The sequence below is a fragment of the Tetrao urogallus genome (genome assembly GCF_951394365.1).
Source record: "Tetrao urogallus genome assembly, chromosome: 5".
NCBI classification, from domain to species: Eukaryota; Metazoa; Chordata; class Aves; order Galliformes; family Phasianidae; genus Tetrao; species Tetrao urogallus.
This window is the reverse complement of record NC_136818.1, coordinates 30307790-30330495: the sequence shown is the minus strand read 5'-3', so window position 1 is coordinate 30330495 and position 22706 is coordinate 30307790. Positions and strand designations below refer to the sequence as shown.

Here is a 22706-nt window from a genome sequence, read left to right as displayed (position 1 = left end):
ACACATATTTAAAGTTAATCCCACATAAGGGCAATACTGTATATTTTCATCCAACTAAGCAAACAAAAACTCCCTTAAAAATAACCCTTACAGGAAATTAAGACTTGTTATTAGCTCATCAGAGATAATTACACATTCTGCTGTGTTCTTGTAGAGCAGAGCCACAAATACAATGACAGCTGTGGTTAATTTGGAATCACTTGTGTTTTCCCCAAGATTTCACATTTTGCCTGCCAGCTCAACATAGATTTGACCACTTCTGAAGCTCTCATGTTGACAATTTATTCAAATCCACACGTAAAGAAGAGATGAGATGCCTACTCTGGTACTCTGATTCAAAAATGGCATCAAGTCACTTCTGAGCACCAGCTAAACAGACCAAGCAGCTTTAGTCAAGTTTGGCTGCCATTGTGCTTGAGGGAGAGCTTAGCAACACCCATTTGCTGTGCACTCCCAGGCTTTGTCATTTAGCATGTCCTTCTCCTGTGTCCTGGTTGGGCAATGGTCGTGGGAGGGTTCTTTCAACCCTGCCCTTGTACCAGGGCATAATTTTCCCATGGATAATGTGTGCTTGGTTGTCTGCTCTTCCAGCCATGCTGTATTGTTCTTATGGCAGGAACTTAATCTGCAGCTGGACAACTGGGGAGAAGAAAAAAAAAAAGCAATCTGAGGAAAGGCATGAAATGAGAGAGGCTAAAATATCACCTTGGAATTATTAAATCAAATTAATCCCACGTGTAATGCAATGAGTTTAATTGGAATTACACTGTGGATTAGTGCAGCTATCACACTGTAATAGCTGTGTGGCTTCAGGAGTTGGTTGAACAGGTGTTCCTTGCCTCCTTATATCCTTCCAGCTTCATTCCTTCACCTCCAAGTCATCCCTGCTCCTCCGTCCCCACAATGGGCCTCACTTCTCCTTTTGAGGAACTATGTTTACACCACTATCTTTCCTCTCATCCCTCTTCTGGGGTTTCCCGTTTTCTCGATCCTTCTCCCATATATCTCAGAAGCTTGGCAGATGCTCACTATCTTTTTCCTTTAGGGGCATCTTTCACAGCAACAGCATCTTTAAGGTCCCTTCCAACTCAAGCCATTCCAAGATTCTGCCATCTTAAGCTCTTCTGGGAGAAGGGCAGAGATGAAACAGGAGTATTTTTATGGTGATGTACACACTGGCAGTAGAGGAACAAGTACCAGCGAACGCCCACAGTTCCCATGCCCATCCACATATTGGAACTAGGGAGAGCACTTGTTCCTTTGGAGATGATTAGAAGTAAGTTATCTCCCGCTTAGTGGGGAAACAGCCCTGTTTGCATAATTGTCCTCACAGCTGTGGGCTCGATTAAGAGTAGGGACTGGGGAACGGGAAGAAGGGGTCAGAGAACAAGAGCAATGCTGGATGGCGCTGTGCATCCTCAGGGCACGTGGAAGAATCCAAGCCATCACGTGCAGAATTACACACCCACTGTGAGTGTCTTCCTTTACCACTGGCTTGCAGGTCATCTCAAGGGTGCTGTGTGGTTTCCCTCCACAGGGACCGTGCCTATCCTCTGGTTTGGCAAAGTCCTGGGCTCTGGGCTTTTTTCAGCAGTGGAAAGTTCCATGGGTTAGTTGTGGATTTTCTGAAAAGCCGTCAGGCATGGCATTCACCCGATGGGTTTTACGTGGCAGAGGACTCCTGTGTGTTTCTTCCCAACCTTCATAGCGTTTGCAGAGTGAACTGGCCCAGCACCGAGGGCCTGAACGCGGGGTGGATCGGCTTTTGGCAGTACCGTTATCCTTCAGGGGCGATGCTGAGGCTGCTGATTCGAGCCGCGCAGTCCCAACCCTTCCCTTGGGCCGCCCCCCTCTCCGAAAGCACCCACTGTTACTGGGCCGAGCAGGAGGCCTTCCCAGCATGGCGGTAGGGGGACAAATCCCACATTTTGGACAGAGGCAAGCTTTCAGAGGCCGTTTGTACCCGCACCCCGCCTGCATCTCCGCACCAAGCCGGCGAGGAGCCTTGCCGCGTGCTGGCTCCCCGTCCGGTAGCCGAGCCAAAACCAAAAGGGCGAATCCCAGACAGTCACCCCGAGTTTATAAATAACCAGGCTTCGGGGAATAATACGTTTCCATCCCGGCTCGGCGCTAAGGGCCGGTTCCGTGCCGCGGTTCCGTGCCGCGGTTCCGTGCCGCGGTTCCGTGCCGCGGTTCCGTGCCGCGGTTCCGTGCCGCGGTTCCGTGCCGCGGTTCCGTGCCGCGGTTCCGTGCCGCGGTTCCGTGCCGCGGTTCCGTGCCGCGGTTCCGTGCCGCGGTTCCGTGCCGCGGTTCCGTGCCGCGGTTCCGTGCCGCGCCTCGCTCTGACGGCCCACCCGCATCACCACAGCAGCCGTGCCGCTCGGTCCGACTGAAGCGCACGCTGCCGGCCGCTCCGCATCTTCGCAGCGCGGCGGGCCCGGGCCGTGCCAGGCTGGAAGCGAGCGGCCGCGAGGGAACGCCTCAGCGCCGGGCCCCGGAGCCGCTCCTCCTCCGTCCCTCGCCACGTCGGTGGCCGCGGCGGGAGGAGGAGACGGAGGAGGGCGCAGGTCGAGAGGGGCCGGCCCGGGGCAGAGCTACGTGTCGCGGAGCCCTTATAGCCCGCTGTCGCCAGCCGGACCCGGCCCTGCCGTGCCGTGCCGTGCCCCGCCGTGCCCCGCGTCGCCCGGCCGGCACCATGTTGAGCAGCCAGCAGACGGTAGGGCCGCGCTTCGCCGCGGGGCCGCTCCCTCGGGGCTACCGGAGCCGCTGAGGCGACGGCCCCGGACGGCTTTCGGCGTCCCCCGGAGTCCGGGTTGTGGGGAGCGGGAGAGGGCTTCGTTTCGGGGGCGACGGCCTGGGGCGCGGCGTTTTCGTGGCCTGCCGGACACGGGCTCCGAGCGGCCCCTCTGTTCGCCCCCGCCCCGGGCAGCGGGGCGACCTTTACCAGCCGGCCGCGCCCGCGGCCGATCTTTGCACCCTGCTGTCACAGGGATGCCGAGCGCCTGACGGCCGTGCGCGGGTTGCCCGGGGAGCGCAGAAAGGGGCTCGCCGATCGCAGGGCTTCGCGATGGGTCCCGCCAGCGATGCGGTGCCCGGCCGGGGGCGGCCGCGGCTGGCCGGCGTGGGACGGTGCGTGAGGCGCGTGGGCGGTGTCGGTCACACCGTGCCAAGCGGAGGGCTGCGCTTTATCTGAGATTTTACTGAGAAAAGGGGCGAAGTGCGCGCCTGCGGCCGGGCGCCTGGCTGTCGTGGCTCGGGGCCGGAGCGCGGTGCTGAATCCGAGACTGGAAAAGGGAGCGTCACCCACCTGTCTGAGACCCTGCCGGCGTAGTGCTTCTTTTTCTTCTTCCTTAGCCTGCTTCTTTCCGTCCTCCTCTCCTGTTAAAATCCCGGTTGCTACCACTTCTTCGTGATGTGGGCGATGCGTTCATCTTCCTCCTGCGGGAGGTGAGGCTTTTCAGGTACGCTCCGGGGAGAGAATGGATTCTTCCAGCGTTATTCGCTGTCCGCTGATATGTCAGAAATGGGTTTGGTAGGCGACACTGCTTGGCTGCCCGCTGTGGGAAGGTGCAGTGGTGCAGCTACGAGGTGAGCTGAGGTGATGCAACTGCTCTCCCCGTTTTGCACGCTGAGCGCCCGTAAGCCCCCTGCTTAAAACACGTATTCACCCTGCATGCTGCGTGGAGTTTGGGGTTATTTTCACCTAGCAGCCATTTATTAATGTGAGCTCATGGTAAGATGCAAAGAAGAAAGCTTAGGATTTTTGATCTTTGCATGTGTTACCTTAAAAAATCAGTAAGGCCCCTTGGCTCTGGATAAGACCCAGCACTCGATATGGGGATTCTTTTGCTGCTAACGTGGTGGCACTCCCTTTGCTTCTGCCTGTGATACTGTGAGAGGCATGAAGTTCTCCCTGTGTCTGAGTTTACTTCAGTTCCAAGACTTCACTGACAGCAGGCAGTGCTTATTCCTGACCCCTCTCAGAGGTGACTTGGAGACAAAGAACAATCTTTAATGGCAACCTTAGCACTCCTTATATAAGCCTCCTGTGTGCCCCTATGGTGAAATCTTACTCTCGGGAGTAAGCGTACCTTGAAGTAATTGCAGTGAGTAACGTGGAGCGGTGGAACAGCCCTTGTTTATTGCACAGTGCAGCATTCATGGCTGAGTAGTTCTTTCAGTCCCGACGAAAGAGCAGCTTGTTCTCCCTACACCTGCGGCACTGCTGGTATTTCCTCTGCTTGGTTCCTCTCTGCACTGAGCGGTGTTCTTACAGCAAGCAGAAGGACACAGGCAGTGCAGTGTGCCCCGAGAGGCAGCCCCAGCCCAGAGGGGTTCCTTAGGGACCATCCCCTTGCCAGGGCAACCGGCTGCACAGCTCACTCCTTCAACAACACACAAGTGTGTGGAAGGTGCAGCTCAAATTCCTCGTGGAATCGAGGTGTTTGGTAAGCATGCAGGAGACCTGTCTGAACCCACATGGGAGCAACACACATGGAATGAGGCAGCACTGGGCAGAGGGCTGGGCAGGGTCCAGCTTTCTCCTCGGATATCCTTACAGATGCTATGGGCAGAATGAGGGCCCCTAGAGAAACTGCCTGCTTTGGGGTAAGTGCTGCAGCCTTGTTTGCAGGCTCTGTGAGGGTGCCTCCAGCAGCTGAGCGATGCAGCACACAGCATCCTCTGGCTTCGTGGAGGAACCCTTCCAGTAGCCCAGCAGATCCCAAAGTTGTAACTTCTGAAGGTTCAGTTTTGCTTGCACAGGGCTTACGTGTACAAGTTACGGACCCTTATTGAAAGGTAAATCAACATGTAAAAAAGATTGTAAACTTTTCTTCAGTTTACTTAAAAAAAAAAAAAAAAAAAAAAAAAAAAGAAAAACCTGTGAGATTAGATGAACAGTGCTGAGGAAATATGAAGAAAGCTTCATTTCTTTGCCTAAAAACTGTTGAAAAAAGTGCAACCACAGGGCAGAGTTCAGATGGACTGTGGTATCACAAGCTGTGCGATAATGTTTGTACAGCTTTATCATTCTGACTGTGAACCAATGTGAAATAAGCAAAAAGAGGTTGTAAAAGTTTGTTTGTCTGCTTATTTTTTACTCCTGTTTTAAATATAAAGAAATTGACTGAGTGATTTTCTGACATCTCTAAGGGTGTTTATATTCAGAGCAGCTCTACAGAGCTCGTTGAGCAGATGCTGAGGTTGGTGAAGTGGTACAGCTTGGCCTTGGTGCACCTGTCAGGACTGGGCTTACAGCTGCAGTGTGCTTTCTGAAACACACTCGTTGCACCGTGGTGGTAAACGGTGACCATTTCCTAATTGCTTAGGTTGTCTGATATTCCTTGTATTATTTTATGCCACTTTTTTGATTTCTTTTGCCTTTGAAGATCAAGGAGATGTCATGAGATTATCACAATACGCTCTTGTTTCTACTTTTATTGTTTCTTATGGCTCTCTCTCTGTTTCTTTTCTAAGTCCTTTGCTGTTAAATGCTCCCTTCTTGGTCTGTTTCTCTCGCCCTGCTGTTTCACTAACTCGTGCTGTTTTGCAGGGCTGCCAACATACCAGCAGCCAGTAGCTGTGAACCACTCTCTGTCCTGTGAAAGCAGCACTGTTCATTTGGGGGAATTTCATTCAAGAAAGGACAGAAAAAGTTGCAGGCTCCCAGATATGAATGGCTCTTTCTTTCCATGGGAGGTTGAGTCACCCAGGGGATGGGGAACAAAGTGATCAGTGTGGTCCAGCCCCAGGAGCTGTGTGCTGGGAAGGGCGGCTGTGCTTTTCTGCAGGGCAAGTGGTCCCTGCCTGAACGGCCCTACAAGCTTCGTCGTTTTCCTTCTCGTAGGGACAAGTGGCTCATTTGTTCTCCTGCTGCCTGACCCCTGATCAATAGCATCCGGCCTCATCTGTTCTTTGGGCAACACCAGTGAAGTCACAGAGAAGCTGCCGGCCAGTTACAGCCTGTGCCAAAATCCATCACTCAGGCATAGGTTTTCAGCTGTATGCATCTTGGCCAGCTCCTGCAAGAGATTTCAGGCCATACAGGGAACAATTTTGAAGACCCCAAGCTATCCAGACATGTGCATTGCAGCTGTGAGTTAGATTTAGGTCGCAAGGATTTTGTTTTTCCTCAGGATTTTCAGGAGAATATTGGCATACTTGCATTTTTTACTGGGCTGATGTTGATCCTGGAGGGTGTTTTTAAGTAGTCTTTAAAAATGAAAAAACCTTTTCTATCTGAAATCAGGTATTTTAGATAAACTTGCAGCTCTACACGCCCATGAAAGTTAAGGGGTTTTAGGGCCTGTGTTAATACTTGTCTAGTGATATCCTCTGCCTTGAACTTGTACTTTGATTGCAGTGCTGGTAGGCTTTTGTACTTAAAGGTCCTTTCAGAGAAATGTCGTGTGATTTGTGTTATTAGTTATTACTTTACTGTTACCATGAGTGTGGTGACTAACAATTAATCTCAGAGTAAGCTCTGAATCACAGCTGTGGGAAGTGAGAAATAGCTCCTTAATGGCCTTGCAGCTTAGTCATTTTTAAGTGAAAATTTACTTGGAGTGTATCGTTAGCAAAAGGAGGGAGGCAAAAAGGAGGGCCAATGGAGCTCTGTTGGGATGTGTGTCATGAAATAGGATGCTAGAAAGTTAGGGTTTGCCCATCTCTCGTTGCCAGTTGTGCAGCCTCCCATCCTCGTGGCACAGTCCAGTTTTGTTTGCTTATACCTTGGCAGAGCTACAGCTGTTGGTGTCAAGAGTTTTATCTGCTGAGCGAGTGCCAAAGCATATTGGCCTGTTTGGAGAGCAGAGCTTGAGAGGGAAGGCAGCATAAGCACTCTCTTTTTCTTAGTCTGGCTTTTCTTTAGACACAGTGCTTTGAGGTTATTTTGCCACCCGCTTGCTAGATTGCTCACCTATGGAAAATGACCATTTGAACTTGCATTTCCAAGACTTTCTGACTTCGAGGTCTTCACAGAATCTCTGGCAGAACAGTGTTTCCATTTTTAAACTTTCCAATGTAGCGCAAAAACGTGTTTTGGGTGGGAGGTCATTTTTCAGTCCTACCCAGCCCTACTGGTGGGCAGATCATCTGTTTGTGAAGACCCTGGTGGTGGAAAGAGAGACAAACTTGATTTTAAGAGAGGTGAATGTGGCTTGGGGGGTCAGTATTGCACCCGAGGGAATGGCATGGAGCTGTCAGGGGAGGGGCAGCTGGGGGTGAGGGAACAGCTCTGCAGCAGAGGGTGGTGGGCATGGAATGGGCTGTGCGGGGCAGTGGGCGCAGCCCTGAGTGCCAGAGCTCAGAGTGCACTGGGACACTGCTCTCAGACATAGGGTTTGGATTTGGAGTGGTTCTCTGTGGAGCCAGGGGTGCAACTCAGTGATCCTTGCGGATCCCTCCCAGCTCGGGGTGTTCTGTGATCACATGCTTCTGTAGCAGTTGTATGGACTGGGTATGCAGACAGGGCAGGAAGCCTTGATCCCAGAATCTCCAAACTGGAGAATACAGTTTTTGAGCCTGGCTCATGCAGCTGGTAGTGTAGGTGGCGTGGTAAATGGCGTCCCAGTGAACGCAAGCTGTCATGTGGCTGGCAGCAGTGCGGCGGGGATTTAGAGGTGCTGAGCAGGAGAAAGACTGGTTTGGACACATCTGCAGTCTCCAGCAGCAGCTGGGTGTGGGGCCCACGGGAGAGTTTACAGCTGAGATACATGTCCTGGTGTGTCATCACAGCTCCCCTCTGTGACCTGAGGTACCGGATAGTGCCTTGCAGCCTAACAGTGCTTTGTAGATCTCATAATCCTCGATTCTTTCCTTGAGTTTATCGAATGATTTTTTTTTCAAGCCAAGTGAACTCTTGGCCTGTCTGGATTAAGTTCCATTGAACCGTGTCCTGTGTCGCAGTTCTGTCTGAGTGTCCCTACCTATTTGCACTTTGCAAATGTTCAGTTTTGAAATAGAAAACGCCACTCTGAAGTCAAGGACGTGCAGCCTGGGTGACACCAGATTGAGGACTGGGCCCCAAATGAGGTGGTCAGAGGTGACACCGAGCCCCCAGCACCCCTGACTCATGTCTGGGAATAGAGCCTTTGTGGAGAAAATGATGAGCCTGATGTGTTTTGTGTCATTTTGCACGTCCGGGACTGGTGGTGGGTACTGCTAAAGTGGTGGGAATGCTCAGACCTCTTTCAGATGCAGCCCTGTGCCACTGCTCTGGGGGCAAGTGGTCTTGGTCCCCAGGTTTTATCTTTTCAGCCCACTGCCTCGATATCCTGTAGAGAAATGGTGCAAGAGGGTTGGTTCCTTTATGACAATAAGTATTTTAAAGCCTGGTGAAACTTGACACGCCTGCAGATATTCTGCAGCTCTCACTGCTTATGAAATAACTAAAGCTTCTCAAACGTCACAGGGCTCCTTTCCTGCAGGAATACAGCTGCTTTATGTGGCAGCATGGCTGAATTCTGATAGGCTCAGTTCAGCCTGTGCTGGTTGGTGCTGGAGGAGATCCTGCTTTCCTCAAGAAAGGTGGTGTTTTTGTCTTACCTGTGTGCTCTTGGCCTCCGGGGTAAAACCCCATTGCAAACTCAGTGAGTAGGGGCACAGAGCTGCAGTTTTGTTTCAGAGCAGTGCCACCAGTTCAGCCTTTAAAGAATGATGTGTCAGACTTGTTTCTTGAGCTCTTGAAAGACATGAGCTTGATGAAGGGGCACATTGCTCTGCCCAGTGCAAGCTGGTCACAAGCCTCAGCTCTGAGCAGCAGAGCCATATTTTTGATCTTGCAACTTGTAGCCCAGTAGAGCTCAAGGGATGATTGCCCGATGCTGCATTGTGGGTTATTCTTTGCTTGTAGGAATTACCATTATTTGATGTGGGAATTCTGACTGTCACCTACCCTGCAACTGCACAATTCCTTTCTTTGCAGTCTTCTTTACAATTAAATGGACATGCTCACTTCATACCTGTGGGTGTCCAGCCCCAAAACAACAGTGTGAGCATGACTTATATTCCCTTGTTTTGCAAGAGGACCGTGTTTTGTATTGGCTGTGGTCCCATGGGTCTGTCAGATGCCTCAGCATCATCCAGAGCAGCCTCATAGCACACTTAAGCATTAAAGGAAAGCAGGTCTCCTTCTGCTGTGTAAAATGTAGTATTTGCAACATACACATGAACCAAACTGCTGAAATGGGTTCATTTAGTGGAGGTAGTTTAGCAGAACACATGTATAAAAAATAGGGAATTCATGGAAGGGTTTCCTGTTCAACGTGTTATTTTTGCCAGCAGATGTCAGGCTGCTCTGGTTGTGAAATACTTGCTCGCCATGCAGATTTCCCTTGTAATTTTTGGAAAGAAGTCGGGAATAATTTTTATTTTCTAACATCAGTCCTGGCCTTCCAAATTGAATGTGGAAGTGTGTGAGCACAGAGTGACTCACTAGTTTTAGTGGGTCAAGGAAATTAGATTAGTGACATCATCTGTCCAGAGATATTAGAGACCAAAAATCTGATCTGGGTGGCTTCGGAGAGATAGCTTTAATGCTCAACCCCTGCTTTGAAGTCGTATTGTCATGAAATCAGAGCATGATTGTGAGGTGACAGGCGTTTGAGCTTGTGTATTGAGCCTGATTTTTTGCAAGGTTGTATAACACCTGATTGTGTCCACTTCAAATGCGCAGACATACTAGAAGAGTGTTACAGCAGCATGCAAAATTTGGATATTGCTAAGAGCTCAGAAATTCCTATGTGTAAAAGTCCTGTGTGGAAAGAGTACTTTGCCTAGGCTCACCTTGAAAACTATGTTTGTTAGCAAAGTTTGGCATTGCAAAGTGTCTGTCTGCAAGCTGAAAGCCTGCTTGTTTCAGGTAACTGGAAGCTCTCTGCTGAGCCCCTGGCAGTCTCTGTGCTACGTTCCTGGCAGGGACAAGGTGCTGTCTCAGTAGTGCCAGGACAAGCAAGCAGCAGCAGGAGAGCTTGCCAAGGACCACGAGTGGACTGCTTGGGTCTGCGGGAGTGCTGAAGATCCTGGTCTAGTGGTTGGCGACCCTGCTCTTGGCAGGGGGGTTGAAACAAGATAGTCTTTGAGTCCTTTTCAACCCAGGCCATTCTGTGGTTCTGTGAAGGAGGAGGGAAACCCAGTTCAGCAGCCTGCCTGGTGTGAGCAAACGCTGGCACCCCCGGCAGGACATCTAGTCACCCAGTGCTGTGTTCCTCAATTAAATCTTATTATTTTGTAATATCTTTGTCACTGCCTGAAGCTAGTGCTCCATCCTCCAAGTCCAGCTGTGGCAGTGGGATCCTGGGACCTGTAGCAGGCAGAAATTTCCAAGGTAATGCTGGCTCTTTGGGGGCTTTTCCTGGGAAAGAATAGAGCTAGTTTTGAAACACTTATCGTCATAGCCCTTTTCAGCAAGTTACACTGATATTTGGGAAAAGTCGGTAGGTTTTGGGTTGTGGGAATTAAATCAGGACTTCAGAAACTCCAAAATTTCTCCATCTTCCTTGATTCTGATTGTAAAGGTGAGCCACTGACAAGCAAACCCCCCCCCTCTTCATGTTCTTCCTCCTTTTGCATATGATAGGTTTTCTTTTCTGTGAAAAGAAATGCGAAATGCAAGTGACTGTCATACAGAAGGATTTCCCCCTGTGATGGACTCTTGATGTCAATGCACCCATTCTCAAGGGCAGCCGTGGGAATTGCCCTGGGAGAAGAAATTTTCTACTTAAGAGACCCAGAAACACAATTTTTATGCATCAAGTTCAGCTAACAAGTTGAAATCATTTTTTTATTAAGATGGCAGGATGTAGGAGAGGGTTTTAAAAGTAAGATCTGTCTCTGTAGGCTTAAGAGTGTTTGATTTCAGATGGTGTCCCATGCAGCTGATGGACTGGGGTTGGTGTGAGTCCTACTGTTTCAGACGTGGGGATATCTTGCCTCCTTAGCAGCAATGCTGCTCATAACATAGGAGCAAAATAGGAGGCATCTGGTACCAGCAGGTAGGAGGGGTCTGGAGTTAGAGTCACAGCCTGGCTTGGGATGGAAGGGACCTTGAAGCCCACCCAGTTCCAACCCCTGCCGTGAGCAGGAATGCCACCCACATCTGAAATTGCTGCTGGGTTGCTTTCCCAAGCTCCAGAAGATGCTAGTGCGAACAAAAAAACCTGCTCCAAGATGTGCGTGGTGCGGATTTGCAGCAGCATCTGCTTTAAAGATAATAAGCTCGTGATGTCAGCCAGGTAGGAACGTGTTAACACAGACATTATCGTAGTCCCTGTTGTGCTGGGTAGATCAACGCCTTGCAGAACCACATTGCAAGGAAATCAACGTGCTGCCAGAGTTCCTGCTGACACAGGCAGCAGAGGGGTGTAGAAAGGATATTTTGAGTGTGTGGGTTTCATTTCACTGTGCTGAAATACCTGCCTCTTCTGTTGTCGCTTGCAGATAAATTGCAAAACTGCTGTTCCGTATGCTGGAGCGTGGAGGGCTGTGCAGTTACTGCTCAGGCATCGTGCTGCACCGAGCGGCTCCTCTGCAGGGCGGAGCCATGGTGTGCTGGCACAGGGGTGCTCACACCATGGTGCCAGACTTCTGCGAGGAATAAAGCTGCAAAATTTGCTTTTGTGTTTTGTGAGCAGGGGTTATCTTGCTGGCTGTTACCTTCTACGTGTGCTCATTTAGTCCTGCTTCAGGAGTCCAGACTGCTGGGGACAAGCATAAATTAAACCATAATGGTGATGTCTCAGCTTGCAAGCTCCAAATGTCCAAAAAGACACTCCCCCTGCAAAACAAACTAAAAACTAGCACACACACACAAAAAACCCACAGAACAATCTTGCCTGGTTTGGGGAGTGGAGGCTTTGAAGAATTGGCAGTGTGCTGCAATGTCTATGGAAGGTCTGTGTATTGGTCCTGTGTGCCCGCAAGCAATTGCAAGTGGAAAATTTCACCTCTGGTTTGCAAGCATAAAAAGAGGCCGATTCTGATGGTTTTAGCTGAAGTGGAATATAAATTGGGTGTGAAGTTCTGAGTCTTGCTGATGATATCTCTGTGATCTCAGCTGAGATGCTGGCCTCAGAGAGAGAGAAGAGGGAAGAAGGATGTTACTTCTATTATGGAATGGTTTTCACTTAGATTTTTAAGCAGACAGAGCCCTCTGTTGCCTGCAGAACACCAAGTCTCAAGTGAGTCCTTCTGCCTTTGATAAACTGGGCTAAAATGGTAATGACTCAGAAAGCAGTGGAAAAAAAAGGCTATTCTGCAAACACCTTTAAAAGTGAACTTCGTCTCCTTTTTTTTTTTTTTTTTTTTTTTTTTGGTATCTTGTCAAAAAACCCATCTCTGACACATAAAACACGCTTACTTCCCTGCTGTGACTTCAGATGGAGAAATATTTACCTAGCATGACACAAACGGTGGGAAAGCCCAGGCCAGCCTTCCCCCCGCCCTGCACCAAAGATTTGAGAGGGATGAACCTGCATCAAGCAGAATGTGGCTTGGGGAGAAAATATTTCTGTGTTTGCTCCTGCTGGGACTTTTCCTTTCCTATAACTGACACCAAAGGCAAATAGTTTTCTCACTGTTTTGCCAGTTTTCTTCCCATTTCACCATGTTGGTTGTAGCATTTTCCTGTGCAACAGTGTTCTCAGCATTTGCTGCAGTGGCTTTTGCTGATGTTCAATGAATGTACGTGTCTCTTTTGTCCTGGCCGAGATTTTCTGGTGTGTGGAGTGCAGCAGGGTAACAAAAGCGTTTTGTTTCACTCTGTTTTTCTTTAGAGATCAACCAATGTGGTTTACCAAGCCCATCATGTCAGCAGGAGTAAACGAGGACAAGTTGTTGGTACCAGGGGCGGATTCCGTGGCTGCACGGTTTGGCTAACAGGTATTTTCATCCACATCGCTGTACGCATGAGAGCTGTGTGGACAGATGAGGAGAATGGCTTGGAGAATGGCTGGGGTCTGCAGGCAACACCAGCACTCCTTGTGAGCTGATGCGAATTTGCAAAGCGATTTTGTACAGAAGCGCGGTGCTGGCAAAGTAAAATGATCTTCCTGCAGTGGCTGCCCCTAAATAAGGCTTTTATAAATTTTGCAGCTGTTGTTGGGGCTTCCATTTGCTGGCTCCCTTGACTGAACACATGGAAAGCCCTGCACATTGCTCTTGGTGTTCCAAGCTGAGGAACCCTTGGCTCAAACTCACCTGGTCCCTGGCAGCAAAACACGCTCAAGATCATCCAGAGCAGCATTCAGAGATTTTCATTCTGGGTCGGTGGAAAGTTCATGGGGGCACCTAGGTTTCCTATGTTTCAGAAACCTTGTGAGCGGCAGAACAAGTTGGTCTTGTTGTCTGAAAAGGAAATACAGACAGTGAATCATGCTAAAAGTGATTTCTTGCACCTTCTGATGTGTTGCCTTTCTCTTTTGTTTTGAAAAACAAATTCAAGATCTGGGGCCCAGGGAGCATTTATTTTTCTCTGCTGACATTTGCACAACTCTCTTTTTTGACACTTGTCCAGGTGTTACTTTGCTTGTTAAGTATTGCTATTCTCTGACTGACAGAAGATGTTGCAAGACATGAATGAAAGAGTTTGTAAAGCCATTCTGATTCAACACATCATTGTGTGCTGAACGCTGGAATAAAGCACATCTCTGTTTTCTTCTCTTTCATCTTGGGAAGAAGGCCCACATCTGATCTGTTTTAACCCATTTCTGAAGCCAAAACATTCTATCTAAGGCAATTCCCTTCTTTCTAGTATCAATTAAGGACCCTGTATGTGAAAAATGTGAACTTCTTTGACTGATGATTATTTTTTGAAGTATACAGCGGTCTCCTAACTTCCTATCCATTGACTTTTAAGAGATCACATGGGAGAACACTACGTGGACAGCATAGATTAAATGCACAAGTGGACAGAGCTGGGTTGGGATGCATCCGCCTCCCTTAGGATCAATGACTTTCTACTGGTGACCCCCCGCCATCCTGTTCCTGAGCCTCACTTTCAAACCGGAACCTCACTTTGCTGTCTCCAACAGGTCTTTCTGGAGCCGGTAAGACAACCATTGGCTTTGCTCTGGAAGAGTACTTGGTCTCTCATGGCATCCCCTGCTATTCCCTGGATGGTGATAACGTTCGGCACGGCTTGAACAAAAACCTGGGCTTCTCAGCTGGGGACCGCGAGGAGAATATTCGCCGCATCGCAGAGGTGGCCAGGCTGTTTGCTGACGCTGGGCTTGTCTGCATAACTAGCTTCATTTCTCCTTTTTCAAAGGTAAACTGTCTGCGTCATATTCTGCTCTTTCCTGAGCTGCTTTGATCTCATGAACACTCCTGGGAAAGATTAGTTCATGTAGAGGACCTTCTGTATGTGCCTCCAGATCTTCTCTCTTCTGTGCAATGCCACAGGTTTACAAAATTAAACACCATCAGTAGAGTTTTCTCTACTGATTTGTAGAAATGTGAAATGATACCATTTCACAGAATCACAGAATGGCCAGGGTTGGAAGGGACCTCAAGGATCACAAATCTCCAATCCCCCGCCACATGCAGGGCCCTCAACCTCCCCATTTAATACCAGCCCAGGCTGCCCAGGGCCCCATCCAACCTGGCCTTGAACACCTCCAGGGGTGGACAGGGCATCCACAGACTCTCTGGGCAGCTGTTCTAGAACCTCACCACTCTCATAATAGTTTGACAATGTTTTTGCTTTCAGTTCTGCTCAGAATTGGTTAAAGGCTCAGTGACATTTGAAATCTCATTGTGTAGCCTCCTACTATTAACTTTGTAAGAGAATAAGCATAAAGTCAATAGCCTGTCATAGTGCTATCAGTATTCTATATGAATAAGTTACTGTATTTTTGTGCTTCCTGAGAATACCAAATGTCTGACAGTATCAAGCCAACACAAACAGTTGCTTTTTTAACACAGAGCAGATAATTATTCTCATCCCAATTTTGGCTTTCCTACTTAATGAAGTTGTCTTCCAAACTAGCTTCAAAGAAAAGAGGGTAACAGGAATAAAAGCCGTTATTAAAATTGGTTTAAATTTAATAAATCTATACCAGAAAGTAATTTACCTCTGTCAAATTTCAGGAAACGTCAGAGAGTAGGAGGGTGCTTATTGCAATGCACACGTATCATTTTCCTACCTTTCTTCTCACAGGATCGTCAAAATGCACGGAAAATTCATGAGGCTGCTGGGTTGCCTTTCTTTGAAATCTTTGTTGATGCTCCTCTAAATATTTGTGAAAGCAGAGATGTGAAGGGCTTGTACAAAAAGGCAAGAGCCGGAGAGATCAAAGGTATGGAAGAATGAGGTCTTAATTTGCCTTTTGCTTTCCAAAGCTTCAGATAGCTGATCTTTGCAGCTCTGCACGTAGAAAATCTCAAGGTGTGTTAATAAAGGCTCTTTGTGGCACAAAGGGTATCCTGTTTCCCTAATCTTACTGTCACAAGTGTACTTGTAGTACTGAGTATGGCTGAACGCTCGTTGGTTGTTTTTGTAGTGTGGACTCTGGGGGGGTGGAGTATTACATTAAATGTGTTTGTTTTGTGTTTAATTGTCAATAGGATTCACAGGGATTGACTCAGACTACGAGAAGCCCGAATCTCCTGAACTGGTGCTGAAGACGAACATTGCGTCAGTGTCTGAATGCATCCAGCAGGTTGTGGAGCTCCTGCAAACACAAGTAGGTCACTTATTTTTACCACCACCACCACTGTCAGCTTGTAAATCTGACTTCATGTTCTGGGTTCTTAGTGTGCATTTAGAACCAGCATTACCATTGCTCTCTCTCTCTCTTTCAGAACATTGTGCCCTGTGCATCAATTAAGGATGTTTTTGAGCTGTTTGTACCCAAAAATAAACTTGATGCTGCCCGAGCTGAAGCAAATGCACTGCCATCCGTGGAGATCACAAAGGTATCGTCTCGCCTGAGTGCTGCGCTGTAACTCATCCTTGTGCTGTTTGAAGGGCAGAAGCTTTGTTCAGTGCCTTGTTCGTAGAATCGTGGAATGGTTAGGGTTGGAAAGGACCTTAAATGTCATCTAGATCCAACTGCTGCCATGAGCAAGGACACCTCCCACTGGATCAGGCTGCTCAGGGCCCCTTCCAGCCTGGCCTTGAGCACCTCTGTGGATAAGGCATCCACAGCTTCTCTGCGCATCACCACCTGTCCCAGTGTCTCACCACTGTCCGAATACAGAATTTCCTCCTAACATCTGATCTAAACCATCACACCGACATGCAGCACCACTTTTTCCCCTGTAGGAACATCCTTTATTTAATGCAATGAGACTGCTTTCTCAGCAGAAGGGAGGGTAAAGCAGCATGACTTGGTGACAGAGAGCCATCTGGGTTTGTTTTGTAGCTGGATCTGCAGTGGGTGCAAGTGCTGAGCGAAGGCTGGGCCACGCCACTGAAGGGCTTCATGCGCGAGGCAGAGTACCTGCAGGTCATCCATTTCGGCACACTGCTGAACGGTATGGGCTGCCTTCATTCTCACTCTGTGTGTATGTAACGTATGTATGTGTGACTCACACCGTGCTCAGTTCTCCTGGGGTAGAGCAAGATGCAAACCTCAAACCAGGGGAGGCTGTCAGGCTGAATTTCAAGCGGGAGCAGGGGGCAGCTGCTCCTTGGAAACAAGGAGAGAGTCTGATTTTGCTTTTCTATTTCTTATTTTCATATTTCTCTATTACCTTACCCTAAAATAAATCTGATTTAGCTGTTAATTAGCTTTAATTAGCTGGGGGCCTTTTTGTCTCTGGAAGAGGCAAATATATTCAGACAGTGCCAGCCAATTCCTGAGCCTGGTGTGGTAGATTTTTGTGTCCCAGATCTCAGACAGAGATGCAATTGCCATGCACATATTGGGTTTTAGACCTAGCAGAGGTCTCCAGCCTCAGGGGTTCAGGATCTCTGTGCAGGACGCCCTGCGGGGAGTCTTGCCCTCCTCCTCAAGAACCCTGATACTGCCATAGCCATGCAGGGCAGCAGCTTGGTGCTGGGTTAAGCAAAGGCACTGCTTAGCTCAGGACAGTCTGCACTTGACAGAGCAGGATCTGCAGGTGGGCAGCTGGAGCATGTCACATGTTTTTGTAGCTTTTTTCACACTTTGAGGAGTAAATCTACACTGAAGTTTTTGTTGAGTTGCTTTGATTCTGCAGACTGTAACAGGTGCCTGTGAGTGTTAATTACCTTAATTATGTTTGTGTTCTCCCAGGAAAGAATTTCTCTGTAACTGGTATGTATGTAACTATCCTTAGGTTATATGGAAATCATTACGAGTTTCTGCTATTACTTTTTACTATTCAAATTATTAAGACTGGACACAAGCACGTCTTGTTTATGATTCAGCTGTTTATCCTGCATCCTACTGACCAGTCCTCACAAAAATCCTAGTCATTTTGTAATTATTCACCTCCACTGGAGTGATTTTTATTAGCATCTTGCATTTGGAAGTGGAGCATAGAGATCCTCAGCTTCAGCATCCTTTGTGGGTTTCATAATCCAGCTTTTTCCACGCTGACTTTATTGACTGATCACTGGTTAGTTACACATAGAACAGATGTAATGATTATATTTAATCAATATTTAAATATTAACATGTTTATAAAGATTATTCAAGTAACTTCATATATTTAATTTGTTGATTGGTCCATATGTGACAGTAGTTACGGGTACCCAATTACTCATCAAGGTGCTTGAAAATTGCTGCCTGTCAAATGAATAATGTCTGGTCATGAATTAAAGCAAATGGAAGCATTTAAAAAAGATTAAACAAAATAGTCAAAATCTTCCAGTCTCAGGTGTCCAACGTGATTTCTGTCAGATCCAAGCAAAGTGAATCAGTGATTTATGATCTGTTTGTTCTTGTTCATGAATAGCAACCCATGGAAAAACTTACAATCTCAGTGTGCTAATGCTGGCATGCCCAAGTAGAAGAGGTCTGAGTGGAGGTTGTTGTCCTGAAAGAGGATACTTGGGCTGTAGCCAGGGCTGCGATCACCAAGGACATTGAAACTCTGCAGAGACATTAGAACAACTAACTGGAAAAGAACAAATCTTTCTGGGAGAGAAAAAGAACAGTGAGATACTCCAGGTGTCCTTAGGACATCTCTGACAGTGAGATAAGGAGCTTTCTTTGCCCGCTAATGTTAGCATTTGTTTACAGCACAAAACAAAATTTGGGCAGTGAATAAATTCATGTCACTGATGGCGAGTCACTGAAATATAGGTAGAAAAACTCAGCCTTCCTCTTCAACAAGAGAAATTGTGCCTCAAATCATAGAATCAGAAGGTTGGAAAGGACCTAAAAGATCATCTAGTCCAACCATTACCGTTGCTACCACAAGCCACTAAACTATGAGTGTCTGAGTGCACTCCAGCCTCTCCCACCCACCCTCTGCAGTCCATCCCAGTGCCAAAGAATGCCGCTTTAGGTCTTTGGAGGACACTGACATCCACCCTTCTCTTTGCAGATGGTGTTGTCAACCTGAGCATCCCCATCGTGCTGCCAGTGTCAGCACAGGACAAGCAGCGGCTGGAGGGCTGCGGGGCGCTGGCGCTCAGCTACGCGGGGCGCAGGGTGGCCATCCTTAGGGACCCCGAGTATTTCGAGCACAGGAAGGAGGAGCGCTGCGCCCGCATCTGGGGCACCACCTGTGCCAAGCACCCACACGTCAAGGTGGGTCAGCGCCATCCCTCCTGCTGATGGAAACCCAGGCAGGGTCAGAGCTATGCACAAGAGAACCAAACCTTTCCAGGGTTTCCACATTGTTAGCTCTCCAGGAGGAGAGCTCCTCTTGGAGGAGTGTTACATCTCAAGCATGCAGGAAGACTGAATGTTTAGGCTTACATGCTGCTTAACAAGAGCATCAGTGAGGTAATAAGCGATTCAGAGGGACTGCAATCATGCTGCTAAGGAGTTGCTATTTTCATTTCCTCACCTTTACCAGTATACCAACATCCAAATGTTTTTAGCAAAGCCAGCAGCTCAAAGACTTTCTGAACCTGGATGTGTAACAATTTCCTAGAATCATAGAATCAGGAAGGAGGAAGGTGGGAAAAGACCACTAAGATCGTTTAGTCCACCAACAGCCCATCACCACCACCCACACCACACTTGTGCAGTCAACAAATATACAATTAGCAGAGTGGTATCTACAGGTCTTACAACTAAAAGGATTATCAAGGGGGAAAAGGATAATTGAAAAAAAATGAAAATGCTCACCTGTGTCCTAGGCTCACAAAAAAACTCCAAAAGGAGCAATCTCCAGAAGGATCCTTCCTCAGTGGCAGTCAGCCCTTAAATGGGGCCTAGGAGAGGTGCAGCCAGGCTCCAACCCTTCTGGTCACACAGCTGAATTGCCTTCACCTGTGCTCCATGGCTGACTCAGTGCTTGCCTCAGGTGGTCAATGAGAAGTTCAGGCCGTGATTCAAAGTTCCCATACACCACTAAACAAGCCATGTCACTCAGTATGGCATCTACTTTTGCCTTGAGAGCCTCCAGGGATGGATGCTGTCAAACGCTCACACTGCAGACCCCTGGCTGTGCTCCTTTTAGCTACAGGCTGCTCCTCAATTTGCCTGTCTGTACTGGCAGTCAGCAAAGGATTTGTTCCTTATAGTTCATGAGTTCATCTTTCCCACTGTCATGTAGCGAGGGACTGTTCTGGGTTATGCCGTGTGACCTGAACTTCAAAGGCCAAAGCAATGCTTATTCTTTTTCTCTAACTTAAAATACCTCCATTAATTATTTAGCAGCAGTTGCTCTCTTGAAACAGGCATCTTTTTATCTTAGTTGTGAAAGTTTAATTATGCCATTGATGATGAGAAGAACAGCTTTGACAGTACATTAAGGCAAATTTGAGGATTTCACACAAAGCCTTGTGCAATCCTAAGTGGGTCAGTGCAGGGTAATGAGGTCAGGAGCTTCGTTATTGCAGCTGAGGGATATTTCCTTAAGATTGTGGGGCTGCACACTCCCGAAGCAGTGCCCCAGATGGGAAATAGCATTTCCAGCGCTGGATAGAATGGAGGGTGGATGATACAGTGGTGTTACCATTACCAGAGTGCTGCTCGCAGAGGGAAGGCTTTGCAGGAGCAAAGGTTGAGGTGGAAGAAGGGCTGTGCTGTAACTTCTTGGCCCTGGGCTGCAGAGGGGAGCACAGCGCACAGCTGGGTGTGGTGATGCAGCCACTGGTGCCTTGCTAATTTTCGTGGTAGTTTTGACCTACAGTACACAGAGAAAGGAGGATCGCTCCACAGGCAAAACCGTGCCTAACGAGTTTCAGAGGAGACTGGGAAATGAGAGGGGGCTTTTTGCCATCCTGAGAATATGCATGTAATTCACAGATGGTGATGGAGAGTGGAGACTGGCTGGTGGGGGGAGACCTCGTTGTGCTGGAAAAGATCTGTTGGAATGATGGCCTGGACCAATACCGCCTGACACCGCTGGAACTCAAGCAGAAGTTCAGGGAAATGAATGCTGGTGAGTGCCTTGGGTTAGCACCAGTGACAGCATCGCCTTGCCCCCCCCATAGAGCACAGATATTTTGTGGCCTGTAGCTGTGTCATTTCAGACTGGGGAAGTGTTTCAGGGAAGTGTTTCTAAGGGGGTTCAGCCTAAGGGGGCAGGCTGAGAGGTAGGAAGTATTGTACAGCCTAAGGATCTATCGCTTCCTTGTGAATTCCTGTTTCTGAGCACCAGAGGTGTCTGTGTGAACAGCCCTGGCTAAAGAGTGCTTCTGCAAAGTGCAGTTGTACATGGAGCAGCCAAATCTGGGAGCTCCATTCTGTAGCTCTGGCATTGTAATTAGAGCCATAAATCTTCTGTCATGTCTGACAGCTCAGGCTCTTTCTCATCTATGCCACCCCAGAAATGGCCTTTGTAGTGTTCCTGCAGGATCAACACATTAGGGCTAATTAGGTTTCATGTGCTGAATATGATGTTAACTCTTTCTACCCTCTCTTGCCACAGCAGTGGCATCTGAGCAGCAGATGCTAGCCCCCTAGATGCTTATTTCAGAGGGGAAGAGAGTATTGGCCTTTGTGAAGGTGACATTGTGAGATTATGGAGGTGACAGATTTCTTAAAGAGCCAGGAAACTCCTCAGGGATGTGGATTTCTATCCAGTGCTAACCAGAAACAAGGCAGAATTGCTGATCGGACTAAAATTGGCCCCAAAGGAAGGATGTGCAATGAAAATAAATTGGCAGAGCAATCCAGAGGTGCTGTACATGTGTATTTAAGGTCTGTTTCATGTGAAGATAGGACAGCAGATCTGTGCCTGTCTCCTGATGGTGTCATATTGTACAGAGCATTTAAACAAGGCAAGCAGAGGGAAGCTCAGCACAGGCCCACAACCCTCTCACTTTTCTGTTTCAGATGCTGTCTTTGCATTCCAGCTGCGCAACCCCGTGCACAACGGGCATGCCCTGCTCATGCAGGACACGCGGCGCCAGCTCCTGCAGAGGGGCTACAAAAACCCTGTGCTTCTCCTGCACCCCCTGGGTGGGTGGACCAAGGATGACGATGTTCCGCTGGAATGGCGGATGAAGCAGCATGCGGCGGTGCTTGAGGAGCACGTCCTGGACCCCAAATCCACTGTTGTTGCCATCTTCCCTTCTCCCATGCTCTATGCCGGCCCCACAGAGGTAAGGTAGATGCTGGATGCTTGTTGATAGGCCCTGTCTTTGTGCATTCAAATAGCAAATGGCTTCCTCTGTTCACTGTCGCACTGGAACAAAATTGGTTCCAGTCCTGGCATTTCCCACTGACATATATGTGTCCGCAGAAAAGCTGAGATGTTGCCCCAGGTCCATGCAGTGAGAGATAAATCTGTGTGTGCTGACATGAGAAGTGGTGTGGCTGCTCACATCTCCACCGTCCTTCCCTGCTGTATGTGAGGTCTGGCTGGCCAGGAGCTCCTTGCAGTCAGGGCTGCTGGGCTCAGCATCCCCGTCTCTCCTTCCCAGGTGCAGTGGCACTGCCGGGCTCGCATGATTGCTGGCACCAATTTCTACATTGTGGGGCGCGATCCTGCAGGCATGCCTCACCCCGAGACCAAGAAGGACCTGTATGAGCCCACGCAGGGAGGGAAGGTGCTCAGCATGGCGCCGGGCCTGACGTCGGTGGAGATCATCCCGTTCCGTGTAGCGGCTTACAACAAAGTGAAGCGAGCTATGGATTTTTATGAACCAGAAAGGTAACGTGAGCACCGCAATCTTTTCTTTAACCTACGTAGCTGCTGGGGAGGTATTTCACCACAACTGCAGCTCGTTTGGAGAAAGCGTCTCCCTCAGGAGACGGTGCTGCTGCTGATAGGAACCTCAGCATGGGATGTTGCTGGCAGGGAGGTGGCACCAGGGGCTTGCAGCTGCATTCCTGGTAGGGCTGAACAGCTGCACTGGGACGGCTTGGACCACTTGGCTGACCTCACCCTTCTCTGTTTTGCTTTAGGCACAATGACTTTGACTTCATCTCAGGAACACGCATGAGAAAGCTCGCTCGCGAAGGGGAAAACCCACCGGATGGCTTCATGGCCCCCAAAGCTTGGAAAGTGCTAACTGAGTACTACCAATCGCTGGAAAAAAAGAATTAACACTACTTCTCCTCCTAGAAATACTTGTATTAAGAGTGAGCGATGATTGATTCCCTATGATAGAGATCAGCTACATGGCATTTTCACTATTCTGACTGGTGGGA

At 48.6% G+C, this 22706-nt stretch overlaps 1 protein-coding gene across 1 annotated transcript; it reads left to right on the top strand.

The window, feature by feature from the left end:
- Positions 1-3067: 3067 nt before the first annotated feature.
- On the top strand, positions 3068-22602 carry PAPSS2 (3'-phosphoadenosine 5'-phosphosulfate synthase 2; the record flags this gene model as incomplete). The annotated part of the gene is made up of 13 exons (XM_079535873.1): positions 3068-3133; positions 3355-3447; positions 12774-12879; positions 14031-14266; positions 15158-15296; positions 15565-15683; positions 15802-15915; positions 16365-16476; positions 18478-18683; positions 20355-20490; positions 21387-21655; positions 21977-22206; positions 22461-22602. 13 exons carry the CDS (start codon positions 3068-3070, stop codon positions 22600-22602), a joined length of 1968 nt encoding a protein of 655 aa, XP_079391999.1.
- Between the last annotated feature and the right edge of the window lie 104 nt (positions 22603-22706).